General features: G+C 40.2%; 1 protein-coding gene across 1 annotated transcript; it reads left to right on the forward strand.

The window, feature by feature from the left end:
- The first annotated feature begins 5,732 nt into the window (after positions 1-5,732).
- On the forward strand, positions 5,733-19,096 carry stom (stomatin). Its single transcript, XM_048258423.1, has 7 exons — positions 5,733-5,868; positions 6,746-6,855; positions 8,686-8,758; positions 14,653-14,735; positions 15,503-15,706; positions 16,030-16,164; positions 17,225-19,096. The coding sequence occupies exons 1-7, from the start codon at positions 5,808-5,810 to the stop codon at positions 17,411-17,413; spliced, it is 855 nt and encodes a 284-aa protein (XP_048114380.1). The 5' UTR covers positions 5,733-5,807; the 3' UTR covers positions 17,414-19,096.
- The last annotated feature ends 162 nt before the right edge of the window (positions 19,097-19,258 follow it).

Below are 19,258 nucleotides of genomic sequence, written 5' to 3' on the forward strand. Positions count from 1 at the left end.
AGAAAGACTTTTGATGTGTTCCACTGCATATTCTCTTGTTGGAAGAAGACTCTTTATTTTAGGATGGTCTCTTTTCTTGGTGAATAGCATTTATCTCAAGTTACTGAGGCTTTCAAAAGTCTTTCCATAGTAGAGGCAAGAAAGGAAATCCATTCCTGCCTTCATGCTCATCAGCTTCTACAGTACATCTGTAAATTTCTTCCAATCAAGATTCCTCTTGCGCATCAAATTGATTGCTGAGTTTTTTCCTTTGCCATATGGATATGACACACTGTCACAACCAAACAATACATGAACAGCCAACAAATCATAACATTTGTCTCCTAATTTGTCAGCCATAGCATTAATGTCAATTACTCTGGGCATCCATGGCCTGAAGGGTGGCCAGTTCGATCCCCGACTGGTAGGAAAAATGAAGTTAGGGGAAGTGACTTAACAGCGCTCTCCCACATCCATATCCATAGATGAGGTGCCCTTGAGCGCCAGATCAAGGGCTGCCCACTGCTCCGGGTGTGTATGTGTACTCCTAGTATGCTCACCGAATGGGTAAAATGCAGAGCACAAATTCCTTGTATCCGTGTCCCACATTTATTGGATTAGGGTTAAGGTTAGGCCTGAGGTGTGGGTTAGGGTAAGGGGACATAGGGCTGTGGGAACATAGGCATGCTCCCGTACTGGTATATGTAAGTATACTTGGGTAGCCGTGGCCTATTGGTTAGGGCTTCCGGCTTGAAACCAAAGGGTTGTCAGTTCGATCCCTGACCAGTAGGATGTGGTTGAAGAGCACTGCTCTCTCATGCCCACAACCATGGTTGAAGTGCCCTTGAGCGAGGTACCTGACCCCTTACTGCTCCCCGAGCGCCACTGTAGCAAGTGAACACTAGTTTGTGCTTCACCTCATGTGTGCTCATTGTGTGCTTCACCTCACTGTGTGCTCACTAATTCATGGATGAGATAAATGCAGAGACCAAATTCCTTGTATATGCAAGTATACTTGGGCTATAAAACTGATTTACATAAATTATATTTGTTGTTGTAATTCCAAATGATACGTCTCATTCCTTGGTGGAATATATGGAATACTGGAAGAAATCATTTTCTTGATTCTGTCCTCTCCTCCTGTAATCAACTTTGCAGTTTACTCTGTAATTAAGGGGGCAAATTCAAGGACTGTTATAGTTATGTAATGTGCTGATTAACTGGCAAGTACATCGTAACTCAGACTAGTTTGTATCAATCCTGGACTGTGGTGTCTGTTTTTAAAGCATTAAAAAATGTTAGGATGAAAAATATTGTTGTCTTTAATTCTGGGGGGAAATCCAAGGACAGTTATAATTATTGTGCTTACTACCTGGGAAGTACCTCACAACATTGCTGTCTGAAATTCAGCAACTGATTCAAGGGAAATTAAAGCTAAGGTGCTAACTAACCCGCAAGTTGGTGAACTAGGGTACATCAGACTTACTATAATATTCATATTAAAATGAATTACTATTGAATGATTGTATTCCTGTATGTATTAAGCTACATGGCAGTTCAATAATTTATTTAATTTAATACCAAACATGACACGATTTAGAGGTATAAGCTATTATGCCGCAAAAAGGAACCTAATTTGACCTTAAAGGTCACTTTGCAAAAGGTATTTTGTTCTCTGGAGGGACCTAAACTATTTTTTCTACTTTTTATGGTCTAAGCTGATTTCTGTATGAAAAGAGCTTTAATTTGATACCATACATGATGGGTTTATATGTTAATGTCTATTTAGATGATTTTATATGATTAAAAAAGGGCTGTGGCAGCTGATGCCATTTTAAAGAAAATGCTCAAGGGTGCCGGAGCGGCACCCGTCAGATTCTGAAAGGACACCCCCTTACCTATCAATTTATGCAAAAAAATTGCATCAGTACCTTATGTACTTAAGCCCAAATTCCACTAAGTTCTACCTGACTATGGAGACCTAGTGTATTATGAACCTGACAATAGGGGTGCTGATAAGAAGAATGGAAGCTTATAGGCCTAGGGCTACTTAAAATGCAAACATATCCTACCAAGAGCTTCCAACATTCTTTTAGGAATCATCATTATTCTTCATTCATGTTTGCTGAGATTTATTTAGGTCTATCAAGTCAAGTCAAGTCAAGTCAAGTTTATTTATATAGCACATTTCATACACAGAGGTCATTCAATGTGCTTTACATAAACAAAACCAAACGATAATAACAAATAAAAGCATAGAAGGGCAATATAGTCAAAGAATAGTTAAAAGGTAAAGATCATAATAAAAAGAAAACATAAAACACAAGGTAAAATCATTTAAAAATAAAGAATAATTAGTAAGCAAAAAACAAAGGCAAAAGTAGTAAAAAAAAGTAATAAAAGACAAAGTAGAATAATTATCGAGGCAGATTCAGAATTTGTAACTCGGCACAATTAGCAGAAAGCGTCTGAGAACAGTTTGGTCTTAAGTCTAGATTTAAAACTGGCTACAGTTGGGACCTTTTTAATGTCATCCGAAAGTTGGTTCCACAGCTGAGCCGCATAGCAGCAAAAAGCTGCTTCACCGTGTTTAGTTCTAACTGTAGGTTTTACTAGCAGGTTTTCACCTGGGACCTGAGAGGGCGAGAAGGTGTGTACTGCTGAAGCATGTCTGACAAGTATTTAGGTCCTGCTCCATTTACTGATTTATAAACAAGCAATAGTGCTTTAAAGTCAATTCTGTGACTTACTGGAAGCCAGTGCAAGGACTTAAGAATTGGAGTAATGTGGTCAGTTCTTTTAGTTTTTTTGTTAGAGTCCTAGCTGCTGCATTTTGTATCACCTGAAGCTGTTTAATAGTCTTTTTAGGAAGGCCTGTGAACAGTCCATTGCAGTAATCAACCCTGCTGGAGATAAATGCATGAATGAGTTTTTCTAAGTCATGTTTTGACATCAGCCCTCTGAGTTTGACAATATTTTTGAGTTGGTAAAAAGCTGATTTAGTTATCGCTTTCATGTGGCTGTTGAAATTTAGATCACTGTCAATTAATACACCAAGATTTTTAACAGTATCCTTTGCCTTCAACCCTTTTGTGTCAAGGAGAGTGGCAACCCTAAGTCTTTCCTCATTTTTACCAAATATAATTACTTCAGTTTTTTTTTTGTTCAGCTGAAGAACATTTTGAGACATCCAGGTGTTGATTTGTTCTCTACACTGACACATAGATTCAAGAGGACCATAGTTGTTTGGTGATAGAGCTAAGTAAATTTGTGTGTCATCTGCATAGCTATGATATGAAATCAAATTATTTTGAATGATTTGTCCAAGTGGGAGCATATAGAGGTTGAATAATAGTGGCCCCAAGATCGACCCCTGGGGAACACCACAGGTCAAGGGCGTTGGTGTTGAGGTACAGTTTCGATGGCAACAAAGAAGCTCCTTTCTTGTAGATATGATTTTAGCCAGCTGATAACTATGCCTGTAAATCCAACCCAGTGTTCTAGTCTGTGTAGTAAAATATTGTGATCAACAGTGTCAAATGCTGCACTAAGGTCCAGTAGCACTAGGACTGATGTTTTACCTGAATCTGTGTTGAGGCGTATGTCATTGGAAACTTTAATGAGAGCTGTTTCAGTGCTGTGATTTGCCCGAAAACCAGACTGAAAGTAATCAAAATACCCATTTGATGTTAGGAAGGTGGTTAATTGATTAAAGACTACTTTTTCAATAATTTTGCCAATAAAAGGTAGATTGGATATGGGCCTGTAATTGTTTAGCATGGAGGCATCCATGTTATTCTTCTTGAGAAGTGGCTTTACAACAGCTGTTTTCAGTGACTTAGGAAAAGTGCCAGACAGCAATGATACATTTACAATTTGAAGGACATCCCGCTATGAGGTGAAAAACAGTTTTGAAGAAATTGGTAGGCAGAGTGTCTAAGACTCTGTACCGATTTTTTTCAAGTGTTTTAGTAGTCTATCAAGCTGAACTCTGACATCAAGTTTAGTTTCCCTCTGTTTGTTGCTGGAAGTTCAGGTTGTTGAATTTGTAATTGAGCAGATATGTTGAGTCTGATTTTGTCAATTTTACCTTTAAAAAAAGATGAAAACTCATTGCATTTATTAGTTGAGAGAAGTTCAGGCACTAATTGTGAGGGGGGATTTGTTAACTTATCAACAGTTGAAAATAGAATACGAGTGTTATTTGAACTTCTATTGATAATGTTAGAAAAGAAAGACTGTCTTACTTTGCATATTTCAGAGTTATATGTGCGGAGCATCTCTTTATGGATTTCATAGTGGATCTGAAGTTTGTATTTCGCCATTTTCTTTCAGTCTTCCTACACTCTCTTTTTAGAAGTTTAACTGCTGGATTTTGCCTCCATGGTGCTTTCTGTTTGTCCTTAACTTTCTTGAATTGTAATGGAGCAATGTCATCCATAATGTTTGCCATTTTTGCATTAAAGTGATCAAATAAGTCTGATAAGAGTCTGACAGTTGACTTGGCTTTAGTGAAAGTGCTTGCTCAAAGAGAGCACTTGTCTGATCATTTATGATTCTCCTTTTTACCATCATAGCTGTGTTTTGAGTGTGTGGGGACATAGACACATCAAAGAACATAAAAAATGATCAGATAAGGCCAGGTCTTTAACAGCTGTAGAGACATCGAGACCCTTTGTGATAACAAGGTCGAGGGTATGGCCGAGAGAGTGTGTTGGCCCCTGTACATGCTGTGTTAGGGAGAAAGTATCGATTAGTGCAATGAATTCCTTGGCATAATTGTTTTCAGGATTATCCACATGCAAGTTTAGATCCCCTGATATAATAAGACAGTCATACTCTATGCAAACAACTGATAGCAGTTCACCTAGCTCTTCAAGAAAAACTTTAGCTGAATGTTTTGGAGGCCTGTAAATGGTCAGTAATAAAATCTGAGGAGAAGACTTAATGCATGCACACAGATATTCAAATGAAGTAAAAGTCACCCGAATGACGACTGATTGCACTGAAAAGGCGTCTTGAAAATTGTGGCTATCCCCCACCTCTTTTATTTGCCCTGGTAGCACTCAAGAAACTGAAGTTTGGGGGAGCTGATTCGATGAGAGTAGCAGCACTGTTTGCTTGATCTAACCATGTCTCAGTTAAAAGTAAAAAATCAAGGTTGTGTGTGCAAATTAGATCATGAATTAAGAATGATTTGTTTGAAAGAGATCTGATATTTAGGAGTGCTAGTTTTGTTAGTTTAAGTGTTGGGGGAAATATGATCCATGGGGAAATCTGAGGTTGATGTGGTATGCGGGTAGGAGATTGGACTGGTTTACCCTATAAGCTCGATGCATTTGTGTTCTATTTCTTGTCAATACAGGAATAGAGAATGTCATGGGCTTACTGGGTCCCGGCATGTTCTCAAAACTACTGTCAGTACCATTTATATTGCAGGGACCCTGAGAATTTCATGCAATACAGTCATCATATAATTATCAGGACCTGAAGAATGTAAAAATAAAACATGCAACATGCCTGGAAGGAAATAGTATCCTTGCGCATAACAGCCTGATCCTAATCTATTCAGCAAATAGGCTATAGCCTAGGCCTAAAACCTGGAGAATTATTAGACCACTTCTCTCTTTCCGGCCTAATTTTGATCTCTCCCCAAACAACTACATGGACTCTGTACCTTTAAGATCCTCCCTCAACTGACCAAACCTCTCTCTTACGCATAAAGGGGAGGAGATAGCCTACTGTCTGAAAGATATCAGAACCAAGGCGATCAGAACAGCACCGCTTTGAGCGGATGTAGATTATACGGTGTGTTAACCTCCGAAAACATGGCAAATCGTAGTGAATCGTCTCTAACGCGGAGTCGTACGAATGACAAAGAACGCCAAGGTAAGGTTAATCAAAATATCAGGTCAGTTCGCAAAGTTCTACAATGCTTAACTTCACTCTAAGCAAACAAACCTTGTTTATTGATAACGGGATAACGGGCCACAGTGTCCCGTTACTCGGAATTAATGGACGAGGCGGAGGCAAGTTACCACAGCGGAGTTTATGACGTGCAATGACAATGACAAGGAGGAGATACTGTGAAGTTATCAAGATTATTTTAGGATGTGGCTGTAGTATCGTTAACTGGATAACTTTGGTAGACTGGAGGAGGTTGGTAGTGGCTGTTCAATTTACTAGCCACATAGCTTGCTAGCATATTTCGCCTCTGCTGCTGTATAGTGAAAGTATAATGTGGTCTAGTACTATGAATGCCAACAACTGAAATAATTCCGCAGAATACGTAATTTACCGCCTTAAATGGTGGTATTTTTGCTGCCACATTGGTTCCCGTTGGAATGGCACGGATGGGCGTGCCGTAAGTAGGCTAGATCGGGCCGCAAATGTCTGTCTAAACCCGGCCCGCGTCCGACAGAGTTGCGTCCGACCCCGACATGGAGCCTGTGTGTTTCAACCTGCGGTCCCGTTTTGGTGTTGCACCTAGTAAATCAGCACGTTACGATAAAGAGGAATTTATGCGATTAAACATATTATTGGGCAAACAATATTTTAATATTCAGTGTCGAAGTGAAGATGTTAGGAGCAGAATATAACAGAAGATGACATTAACGCTCCACCCCATTGGTTATTATTCTGCCTGATTTACCCTGATATAATAAATAGCCTCTGTTTACTTTTTGTTAGATGATAACAGACACTGTGACAAAGTGGAACTAACTCTCTCTCTCTCTCTGTCTCGGTCTCTCTCTTTCTGTTCTAGCTCTGGAGGAAGCAGACTCTAACATTGGTCTGTGTGGATGGTTCCTGGTAGGAATCTCCATCTTGCTGACTTTGGCCACCTTCCCTCTCTCCATATGGATGTGCATAAAGGTAGCCTTGCGTCCCAGTTTGAAAAGTTACTTAATAAAACTCAATGAAATTGATGTTGGTGTACTGTAGGTGTTATCTGTAGGTAACATGTGTGTGTACTGAAACTAGCAAACTAATCACCATCCTTCTGACTCTGACCCTGTTCCCTCTCTCCATATGGGTGTGTATAAAGGCCAGTAATACCCTGTATATGCCAGTAGTACCCTGTCTGAAAAGTTACTTAAAGATGTTTAAGTGATTCTGAATGACTTCACATTTGTTTATATTTGAATCAAACACCAAGCAAAACACCAGAGAGTGAGCCCTCCCCTCCCCAAACTCCCCTGGTCAACTAAGGTGTGGTAATCCCAACTGACTGGCTCAAACAGTGCCACATTAAAATGTAGGGTCTGGGCACTCACCGTTCGCAGTGCTCAGTCCGAGGGGCGGGATAATCAGTTGTCTTTCAAATTCCCTCTGCTGCATAATGGGGCCTTAATGGGATATTTGTTTTCAAGTAGCAGGGAATTCAAGCCAAACCGTTGCAACTCTGCCATCAATCATTATGTTAAGTCCACCAAACGACTCTATACACGATTTCAAAGGCCTGATTAAGTTTTGATTTCTGGAGCTCACAAGCCAACGGAGAGTTGCTAGACTAGCCCTGGCAGCAAATGTAATTTGCTGCCGCTAGGGGCGCGTCTAGATTTCTAGGCTAGTGCCTCAGTGCAATTTGGAGATAATAGACCTCTGAAGTTCACCTACAAAAAGGACCCAAAAGCTGCCATCTTTGCTCATATAAGGAGATCCGGTTACCATCTTTGCCCATATCGGGAGGCGGATTTCCTTAGATGGGCAAAGATGGCTAGCCTGGACACGCTTGGGCAAAGCCTGGACAAAAGCCTGGACAAAAGATCTCTTTTCAGGGAGATACTAATCTGGAACACCATAATTCACTAACGTTTCCATTAGACCCCAAAAAGGTCAGGTCGATCAGCACAGAGAAGGGATGGCGCTATAGTTTTGAATTGAAAGGGGCTGTGGTAAACGGTAGTAGCAGCACCTGCAAACATCAAAAATTGCAGTCGGAAGAATGTGTAAATTTATTTACAACAAAGTTAAGCCTACATATATTATTTTCTGACTGTCGATGCTGCTTATTGTGTCAGTTTGTAAAGTTTAGGTGAAGTAGGAAGTAACGTCAGAAATTCCTGATCAATGTGATTGGTTAGGCTGGACCAATGATTTCAAAGTAAACGCCATGTCTATGCCCGTCACCATAGTGTTGGAAACGTTTCCCAATCATGAGTCCCCAGACTCTTGAGTCTGGTTTTAACCAGGCTAAAAGATGGCAGCATCAGGGGGCAATTAGGAGGTGGACATTCTATCAGTTAATGTCAGCTATCATTGGCATTTGTCAGTTGAATTTTCTGAATTTGAGTTTCTGGACCAATTAACTAGTGAAAATCTAGTGAAAAAACTATTTTAAAAAATCATCATTGGTTGGAATGATGATGTTGGAAATGGAAATGGTTGTTCTACTTCTCATAGAGAAGGACAGTGCCCCAGAATGACATTCTACTAAATTGAAAGAAAATGCAACTTCCTTGGTTGAACCTGGGTTTTTTCCATTGGCTTATCTGACCCATTGTTTTGCATCAGTCACCAGATTTGGAGTGTTTGGGGATAGTTCACAACAGTGTCAGCTTGTTTGAACGGAAATGACAGAAAAAAATCCTTTTCCTCCCGAATAACTTTTTTTTTTTTAGAAAACCAGTGAATATAGCCAGTTTGTGTTAATCTAACTGCATAAACTTAATGAATAACCACATTTTTCTGTGTTTCCTGCAGATAGTGAAAGAGTATGAGAGAGCCATCATCTTCCGTTTAGGACGAATTCTCAAAGGAGGTGCCAAGGGGCCAGGTGAGAACCTAAGTATACTATGTTGCACTGCTGTGGCATATGAAGGGTATATTATTACATTATGAACTATAACTATACCTTTTTAAAACACAGACACTTGGAATGCATATAGTGTCCTCCAGATTGTGTATTGTATATTTTTTAACTTTTGTTGTACCACACATGACGACACATATTTAAACGTATACGACACATATAGTGAAATACGTGGCGACATGAATTTGTAGAGAATTTTTTATTTTTTTTTGCTTAGCTAGCTCTTAGCTAGAAGAGTGTAATGAACACAAGTCAGAATCTGAGTGGGCTTGTGATTTGGTGGAAATAATTCTACTTTTTAGTTGGAAGTAGCACCTCTGTCTTTACCGTACTTTTCAGTGTTTTTTTGTATATCACATGTTATTCTACAAAAATGTGTTGGGAGCGTTCATCCCCGGTAATGCGGAGCCACTTGCAGTTTGTGGTTAACCAGTCTTGTGTAAGTGTTGCTATAATGATGTATTTATAGTGAATTTCCTTTTTCACTTGCTTAGCTAGAAGAAGAGAAGTCAATATCTGAGTGGGCTTGTGGTTTGGTGGGGAAAAAATCTACCTTTTAGTTGGAAGTACACATCAAGTGCAGTGTTTTTTCATACACCATGTGATTCTACAAAAATGTGTTGGGAGTGTTCATCCCCTGCAATGCATTAAGGTGGAGCCCCTTGCACTTTGTGGTTAACCAGTCTTGCTTAATAGTTAATGATGTGAACGGTTGTACTCCTCTTGGATTAGTTGATTGTCTATTGATTTTTATATTGCTCCACAATTGATCTACAGCAGTTAAGAAGACTACTACTACTACTGCTACTACTGAATACAGGGGCAGCCGTGGCCTACTGGTTAGCGCTTCGGACTTGTAACCGGAGGGTTGCTGGTTCGAACCCTGACCAGTAGGCACGGATGAAGTGCCCTTGCACCTAACCCCTTACTGCTCCCCGAGCGCCGCTGTTGTTGCAAGCAGCTCACTGCGCCGGGATTAGTGTGTGCTTCACCTCACTGTGTGTTCACTGTGTGCTGAGTGTGTTTCACTAATTCACAGATTGGGATAAATGCAGAGACCAAATTTCCCTCACGGGATCAAAAGAGTATATATACTTATACTTATACTTAAAAATTTTAACTAATTTAGGGCCAGTCTGAATATAGAATTCTGGATAGGATTCTGACAATATGACAGGGGTAGGGGAAACAGCAGACGGTTTTAAGAGTTAGGTCACATGTACATTTTGTTACTCACATTATGACTGAGAAATCTTTAAAAACTTATTTTACTGTATAGAGTATACAGTTAAGAACAAAATTACTCATAACCCTGGCAAATATTGATTTAATGTTGATCTTCTCTTTATCAGTATGTTTGTTCGGACTGAAAATGACACTGCCACATGCCAAAAGGTTGCAAGACAATGTGGTAGAAACATGGAATCAGACAAATAACCGTTTTTTTACTTTTTTTTAATATAAAAAATCTTTTATAAAAAAAGCTCTCAAAGGCAGAAACAATTATTTGCCATCACTCTGGCCTTGTGCTCACTTTTTGGACGGATTGAGGTCTGGACTCTATAATGTATGATGATATTGTTCTCTGTTAACCATTTGTTTACCATTATATTTTGCTTGTTTTTGGATAAATTGTTCATGTTTATATAGTCAAGATGTATGTTTGGACAGGTGGTGGTGGTGGTCACAGAGGTACCTCTTTGTAGAAATGGATCATTGTGTGATCATTATATTTTGCCAATTTACAAAAAACTAATTATATATAAACTTGTTTTAATGATAAATTGTTCATGTTTATATAGTCAAGATAGTGATAATTTTTTTCTCAAAGAAATAATGCCTAAATTTTGACCATGCAAAGGTAGTTTAAACATAGCCTCACAGTTTGGACAGGTGGTGGTGGTGGTCGTGTTGTCTGAAACACAGGTAGGCCTATATGGAAATACTTAAGCATATATACTATTTTGATCCCATTGGTTAAGGAGCACATCCAAATAATGTGTGCATGCACTTCATTTATGCACTATTTTTTTGTGTGCATATGCCTATAGGAGGCTAGAAACACAGGTAGGCCTATAGCTTAAGCATATATACTATTTTGAAGTAGGCTACTAGCCTACATGGGGTGGTCGGGAGGACAGCTTCATTCGGGAGGACAGCTTCTTTCCCTCCATAGACATTCAGCAATGGGCTGTTTTCGTCCATTACAAACAAGCAACGTGAAAGTCTAGGATTGGGGAGAGCGCCTAGTATGCCCCTAGTGCATAAGCATTAAGTTGAACATTTAGATGCAACAACTAAATGTTTAGAACAACACTTTAATAATAGGCCTACAATAAATAAATAAACCGCTATGACCTTTAGGCTACTTTTGACCATCGCATTTATCGCCTGTAACTCCGTGATAAGGACCTAACAGCAAAGTATTTGGCTGAGCAAGCGTGGGTTAATATGTTCTATGTTTTGTCCACATGATATAGGCCTATGTCTAATCATTGTTGCACTCGAACACTCTGAATCATTGTTGCACTTGTTGCATTGTTTCATTCGTCCTCCCTTTCAATCGTCCGGCGGTCGTTCTCTCTCCAAACTAACTTTATTCTCAAAATGTTGAGTTTAAAACGAGATTAAAACATGATATTTCAACTTTATTCTCGAAAATGTTGAGTTTAATGTCGACATGGCGACATTAAAGTCGATATCGTCAAGATTAAAGTCGATATTACATTTCAACTTTATTCTCGAAATGTCGAGTTTAATGTTGACATGGCGACTTTAAAGTCGACATGTTGAGTTTAATCTCGTCATGGCAAAAAAAAATGTTTTCCTTCATGTGTGGCCCTAACACTCCGTCGTACAATGTGGATGTTACAAGGTAAGAAATACGATTTAAAACGAGTTTCTTGTTTCTCGGTTCTCTTTCCGGGACGGTAGTCTCAATGTTGCAAGGTTGGTTTTCCGCCTGGGGACGCAAGGGGCAGCGGGAAAAGTCACCATTTTCACCGGAACAGATCATTTAACCATCCAAATGATTTCTAAACGGGTTTATTACGTTGAAATAGTTGCCAAGTTCCCCTTTAAAGTCCACTTAGGTCCATATAGGCTTTGTGTTAGTACCAATTAGAAACACTAAGATAAATGAACTGTTGCCATATGGCAACACCATGCAGTAGAGGGCTAATGGTCCGAATGGGGCAATTCTCTCCACAGACTGCCTGATCTTTTCCTCCAAAATCTTAATGTAGTTTTAGTGTTACTATTTACTTTGAGAAGGTCACCAGGTCCCATTGTCTGAAAAACACCCAAAACTATCCATGTTTCTACCACATAGTCTTACAACCTTTAGCCATGTGGCAGTGTCATTTTCAGTCAGAACAAACATATTGTTAAAGTGAAACATTAAATCAATATTTGCCAGGGGTATAATGTATGAATCATTTTATTCTTAACTATACGTACTGGGGCAGCAGTTAGCATTTTTAAGATATCCGAACTCTGTGAGTCCCTGTCATTTTGGATAAAAGTGCCTGCTGAATATGTTATTATGTTATATCTCCTTTTTCTTGTAATGTTCATGTCTTGTTTTTTCCTGTAATGGGTGTAAGAGGTGTTAAACCATGCAAACCATATAAACTTCCTGCCACAGCCTTTACAAGAAGAGACTTCAGATAGAGCTGCATGACTGTGGCATAGAGCTGTAGGTTGTTTATCATACAGTATTCATACTGTGCTCAATCTCTGTCGTACAAGATGCGCAGGTAGAGGTGGCGTCTGCGCCTTTCGTCTAATCCTATGATATGCCCGCTGCGTAACTCCAAGATAAAGTTTATTGAGGTAGGGAAGTAGAGACCGCACTCAGGGACTGAGTCATATACAAAAACTGTATTTAAGGTGCCGAGAAAGCATTACAGGCATGACAAACAAAACTAGACAAACGCTTCAGGCCTAGCCCATCGTCAGTGTCTCAATTTAGAAAACAAGATGCACAGACATAAACCCAAGCACATCTGGACCCCAGTTTTCCCAGCCATGGCGACTTGTTTCTAGAGGAACACATTTAACTGTACTAATAAAATAATATAATAAAATGATGATACACATTATGACTCAGATAACTTACTGTGACTGCATGAATACCTGCTATAACAACTAACAGCAGGCATGTGCAGTGCAGCAATCTGGCCTTGAGCTAGAGATTGAGATAGGCCGTTGTCTCAAAACAAAGCATGACTTCCTAATGGTCGCTGAAGGCTGAAAGGTCCGATGCTGAGCAGAGTGAAACTATTCCTGGCCTGCCTTTTAATTACTATGTAATTTCACTATCAGTGGCTACAATCTAGACTTTCAAGTGAATTAGGCCACACTTTCTACTGCACTTGGCGTTTAGGCATTTTGTTTTCAAGAGCAGTAAACCTACTTTAATTTAGTGGTCAGTGCTGGTAGACAGGAAGTGAAGTTGGAGAGAGCTGGGCGGGGGGGTGTGAGTGTTACCGGAACCCAGCCGAATGTGGTCAGTATGCTGCCGCTTACGCAAAAGCAGCCCACATGTACAGTAATCATTTAGTTAGGAAAAAAAAGTTAACTTTGTTTCAACACATACTCAAAAAAACTTGAGGCCCCTGTGATGTGCTCTGCATGCCTACATCTGGAAGAGATTCTTTTTGAGGAAGCTATTCACAATCTGAACGCCGCCCACAGACGCCCAAATGTTTACTCAATCAGTGAAACTTTAAAGCAGTGACTAACGGTCATATGAGCTTGGGGCCCTAAGTTCAATACACACGGGACAAGAAGTGAAGTCTGAGGGAACTGGTGGAGATCTGGTGGGGTCAGTGGTCCCCACACAGCTTTATTTAGAAAGCTTTTTGACCTATGTAAGTAGCTGGGCATGAGATAGCCCAAATAACAATGACAGCCATGTGTAACATGAGGCAGAGTACACCTGTCAGTGGCCTCCCTGTAGGCTTAGGATGCCTTTAACAGTACTGTAGGTCCAGTGGAAAAACAACAGTATGTTACATTTGAACTACACCTATATTTGTCCTATACAGTTATACTGATGTATGGATTTCAGTTCCTCAATGTAATGCAACATTAGAAAGCAATTCTCCACTATTCACAAATATTTAAGTGCATGTGAGACTGAACAACATAGGCTATGTGGGATTGGGCTTTCAAAAAAGTGACTTGAAAAGATTGTGTGATTGCTGTGTCCTCTCCCTGTAAATGATACAGTAATTGTTTACATTAACCAAGTTATGTGTTTCCTTGTTCCTTGTCTCATGTCATACACAGCATGATGTTTGGTTTAGTGCAAAAAAAACAAAACTCAATGCACAAATTAACTGGGAGCCAGTGGAATTTTCCATGATGTATCCCAGGGTCTTCTGTTGTATAAAGAGAAGTGCTGTAGTTTGCAGTCTTGCTAATGGCCAGATGCTTGGTGGATGGTGCCTGGTGTTGTCCTGGAACAACCCCAAGGCCAGTTGAATTATCAGCTATTTTATTTTATTGTGTATACCCTGGTTCTTTCATGAGTAATTTAACAAATGATTGGATGATCTAGGCTATCCAGGCATAAATTAACTGTTGTTTAAACATGACCCTACAGTGGCCCTGAAGTGCCAAACACGCAACAAATCACAAGAACACAAATAAAAAAAAATAATTAAGAAAATAAACAAAACACATGCAAATGAACACGCAAAACATCTACATCAGTTTCATTTAGGAAATGTTGCAAAGACACAAAACACAAATATTGAGATGCCCCTAAAGTTGTCTGGCCCCTGGGCTAGACTACCTGCTGTTCTGCTGTTCAACATTGTTTATACTAACTGTGTATTTGTGTCCCAAAGGTCTGTTCTTCGTCCTGCCCTGCACAGATACCTTCATTAAAGTGGACATGCGCACCATCTCATTTGACATTCCCCCACAGGAGGTGATGAATTCTCCACACACACACACACATGCGCGCATACATGCACACACACACACACGCATACATGCACACATGCAAAGAATTTATAATCACACACTGCATATGTATAGGTACAGTTATTTCCTCTCGGTGGTGGTGTTTTGGTTAAGAAACCGGGTTAGCAAAAGTCAAGACTCAAAAGTCCAGGGGTTGCGATTCCCAGCTGCCACCCTTGTGCACTTGAGCAAGGCACTTATCCCCGAGTTGCCCCAGGGAGACTGGCCCTGCAGTTAATTATAGTAAGAGTTATAGTATTTTGCAGATGCTTTTGTCCAAAGCGACTTCCAGAATATGAACTTTACAATAGTTAAAATGAACAATTATTTAAAAAAAGTTGAAAAAACTGAGAATTGCATAGTAACTTTAGTTTAAAACATCAGCCAAATACATGAAGATAAGCTTAAAGAAGGATGGAGTACAAAACTGACTCATTCAGCTGGCACATCTTCAAATTAAATTGAAGAGATGCAGTGTGGACTAGATTTTATAACTATTCTATAACTAGGCTATTTTTGTGTATTTTGTGTTTGTGTGTCTTTTTGTGACCCAGATTTTATACTGTGAAAATAACATCTGCATGCTGAAAGCACTGTATTAAAAAAAAATAATACTTAACTGTGGTCTCACAAGCAAATGGCACCATTTTTAGTTAACCCACAATTTCATTTATCCTACTGTGTGTGTGTGTGTGTGTGTGTGTGTGTGTGTGTGTGTGTGTGTGTCCATAGGTCCTGACCAAGGACTCGGTGACAGTGAGTGTGGATGGCGTGGTGTACTACCGCGTGCAGAACGCCACACTGGCTGTGGCCAACATCACCAACGCTGACGCCGCCACCCGCCTGCTTTCTCAGACGACCCTCAGGAACGTGCTGGGCACCAAGAACCTGGCCGAGATCCTCTCAGATCGCGAGGAGATTGCACACAGCATGCAGGTACAAACACACACACACACACACTCACACACACACATCTTTGTTTCTCAAGTTATGCATGACATTTAAGAATAGCAATGAGCAACTCAGTGAGCTACTTTAGCACATACTTTGACTCTCCAAAGCTTAGTTTTACACTGTCACTGTTGCCGTAGAAGTGGTACTCATAAACTAGTTTGCCGTGTATGATAATATCAGTGCAAACGTTTTACACTCTTAATGTTGCCGTAGAAGTGGTATTAATGAACCAATGTGCTATTTATTCTGTGGGTGTGGGTGCTCATGGATGTGATGGGCCTTGGGGTCCGTTTGTACTTCCTCAGGCCACTCTGGACGACGCCACGGACGATTGGGGCATCAAGGTCCAGCGCGTGGAGATCAAAGATGTCAAGCTGCCCATTCAGCTGCAGAGGGCCATGGCTGCTGAAGCTGAGGCCTCACGGGAGGCTAGGGCCAAGGTACACACACACACACACCCCACACTCAGACACACACACGCATACACATATACACACACACACACACTTTTTTTTTTTTTACATTTTTATATTTGTGATGGCCCTTTAAAAGTAGGCATGTCTTTTACGCCTGTTTGCTTTTCTCCTTCTTTGTAGGCTAATCATATAGGCAAACATATTTTAACAGCCCATTACAAATATATTTTATTTAATATACTTATATAATATTATCTGACACACTTGTGTAGGCTATCTTGTAGCCTGAATAGCCAGAATAACCATTAAGTGGCTACGGGTTGAAAAGCAGTCACTTCAAATCCATTGCCAGCTGATTCTTCTGCTTTGCATTGATAGAAGTCTGACCCCTGCACACGCCACACTCAGACACACACACACACACACACACACACACACACACACACACACACACACACACACACACACACACACACACACACACACACACACACACACACACACACACACACACACACACACACACACACACACATACACACACACACACACACACACACACACACACATCTATGCATTCTTATATGCTCTCTCCATCCTTTATGCAGACATACTTTATATACACACATATTTGGTATTATACACACACCCGTAGTTACAATATCTGCCCACAGATAAAAAAGAGGAAGCGTGTGCAGTGGTCATAAGATAAGTGCACGTGGACAGTCACACACAGGTTTCACATGTTTCTTCCTGTTAATACACTGATTGTGTCTTCCTGCTTGCTTGCTTGCTCCATTGACAGTTCTAGACTCTCTCTTCCCATCTTCTCTCTGTCAAATGCATTTTTGGATTGAGGTTCTTGTTATGATTGTAGTCAAATTAACACTGAACAAGTGTAATCCAGCCAGAATCATGGCAAATACGTACATGTAATTCAATGTAATTCAAAAGCTAGTTATGTTAATGCCCCGTCGGTACCTTGTCTCTGTCCTACTCTCTCTCTCTCTCTCTCTCTCTCTCTCTGTCCCTCTCTCTTTCTCTCCTCCTTCTCTCTATCTCTCCCTTTGTTCCTCTACTCTAGGTGATTGCGGCGGAGGGCGAGATGAACGCTTCCCGTGCGCTGAAGGAGGCGTCCCTGGTGATCGCCGAGTCCCCATCTGGCCTGCAGCTGCGTTACCTGCAGACTCTCAACACCATCGCCGCCGAGAAGAACTCCACCATCATCTTCCCCCTCCCCATAGAAATGCTGCAGACCTTCATGAAACATTAAGACTTCCACTCACACACACATACACATGCACCCACTCACAATACATACGCTTACACATGTCACACGCACACACTGTGAGCATATACTGGACTTTGGACTGTGTGGATGGGATGCGATATACTCAATCATTCAAGTCAGACGAAAGAAATTACATAAAACCTTTTCCTGAAAGAGTTTGTGTTGTCGGTATAGGACAGTCACGATATGACTTCTATACAGTACACACAGATGTATCTCTTTATGGTATGAGTATTCATGTGAAGTGGAGTGGAATCCAGGTCATGAGATACTCTCCCTCCACTTTAAGGCTTTCAGAAAACCAGAGCATCAAATAACCAGAGGAAATAGAAGTAACCACATCTCAGCCCTGCTGCAAACCCACATGTTCTTAACATTGCATTTCTGACACACATTCTCACTGCATAAACACAACGCAACCACGCACAAGCCCTTGCCTAGTGAGAGTAGTAGTGTGTTGAGCCAGAGGTACATTTAAATTCAGAAAACAGACGTGAGTGTTTGTGTCAATTTGCACATTGCACCATATTTTTGTTTACAGTTTAAAGCAAACAATTTGAAATGTCTTCACAAAATGTTCTGATTTAAAAGTTTGCCTGTTTGCCAAATTGGAATGTACCTCTGAGTTAAGGCTCAACATGCCACTAATGTGTGTTTGGATCCGTTTGCCTACAGTATATATGTGAGTTGCTATCTGCATCTGAAATCCCATACAGTATCAATGAAAGGTCAGTGTAATTGAATGGTCAACACTGTAAAAGTTCTTGAGGATGATTACAGTGCAGTGCAGAGTGATGCTTAATTGTAAGTGTGTGTGTGTGTGTGTGTGTGTGTGTGTGTGTGTGTGTGTGTGTGTGTGTGTGTGCGCGCGCGCGCATGCGTGCTTGTGGGAGTAAGCTGTTCTGAATGCAAAAAAGATGCCTTGTATTTTATTATGCTGTACCTGACTCTCTCTTTCTCTATCCGTGGTCGTATCTGACAACATAAAGCCTTAATGAGTGTTACATGCTAATCTCACCTCCAAACAGACTTTTTTTAACCAATTTATCAGGAACGATTTTTTTTACTTCAGAGCTTTTTTTATTTTAACTAACACATTGTATGATTCAGTATTATAGCGATTGATCAAATTAACCCTGTTTGTATTACCCATGGCTGTGGCTAGTTATAGAAAGCTAATAATAGAAAATATTATTGCGGTGTTTTAACTGCCCTGAAACAAGCAGTTTTGTTCACTGCCTACTGACCTGCTCTGCCTACTAATGTAATTTCTCGCCAAAGATTGCCCTAGTGTTACGTGCCTATTTGTACCTCTGCCAAGTTTACACTCTAGGTTGCAGCGTGTGTGGGGTTTCAAAATTAAGCCATGGGCTTTGTTTTATTGCTTCATGTTGCACTTTGCTATACTGTGTTTTCCGGGTATGTGCCAAGCAGCACATATTGCCATAATAAAGTTCAAATTAAGCTTTGTGTTGTTAAATGGATGTGAAATATTTGTTTGTACCAGTATGTGAAGTGCAAGTGCTATATACCCTTGTGTATGAAGTTGGTGTTTATTGAATATCACTTTTATTTGTTGAAGTTGTGTAATGTTGAAAACACGCACTGACGTCCACATTTAACAACTTATATAAAACCAATAAACAACTGAAGGTTTATACCATATTTGTACTAAGCCTGATTCTATTGCCCATGCTCCAGATCAAACTCCACCAAAAATGAAATCAGACCACATCTTGGACCACAAATGTGTTTATTTTCTTTATTTCTATCAACTCTCATAGGTTGTATTTATTGTAACAAAAAAGTAAGGCAAGGGAATGAATG

This window comes from Alosa alosa, chromosome 12, assembly GCF_017589495.1.
Source record: "Alosa alosa isolate M-15738 ecotype Scorff River chromosome 12, AALO_Geno_1.1, whole genome shotgun sequence".
Classification (NCBI taxonomy): Eukaryota; Metazoa; Chordata; class Actinopteri; order Clupeiformes; family Clupeidae; genus Alosa; species Alosa alosa.

Excerpts from the sequence above, each read along its gene's own strand:
- stom (XM_048258423.1), top strand. The coding sequence starts at position 5,808 with ATGGCAAATCGTAGTGAATCGTCTCTAACGCGGAGTCGTACGAATGAC. Across the intron at positions 14,736-15,502 it reads TTGACATTCCCCCACAGGAG|GTCCTGACCAAGGACTCGGT; the intron begins GTGATGAATTCT and ends GTGTGTCCATAG. Across the intron at positions 15,707-16,029 it reads AGATTGCACACAGCATGCAG|GCCACTCTGGACGACGCCAC; the intron begins GTACAAACACAC and ends GTACTTCCTCAG.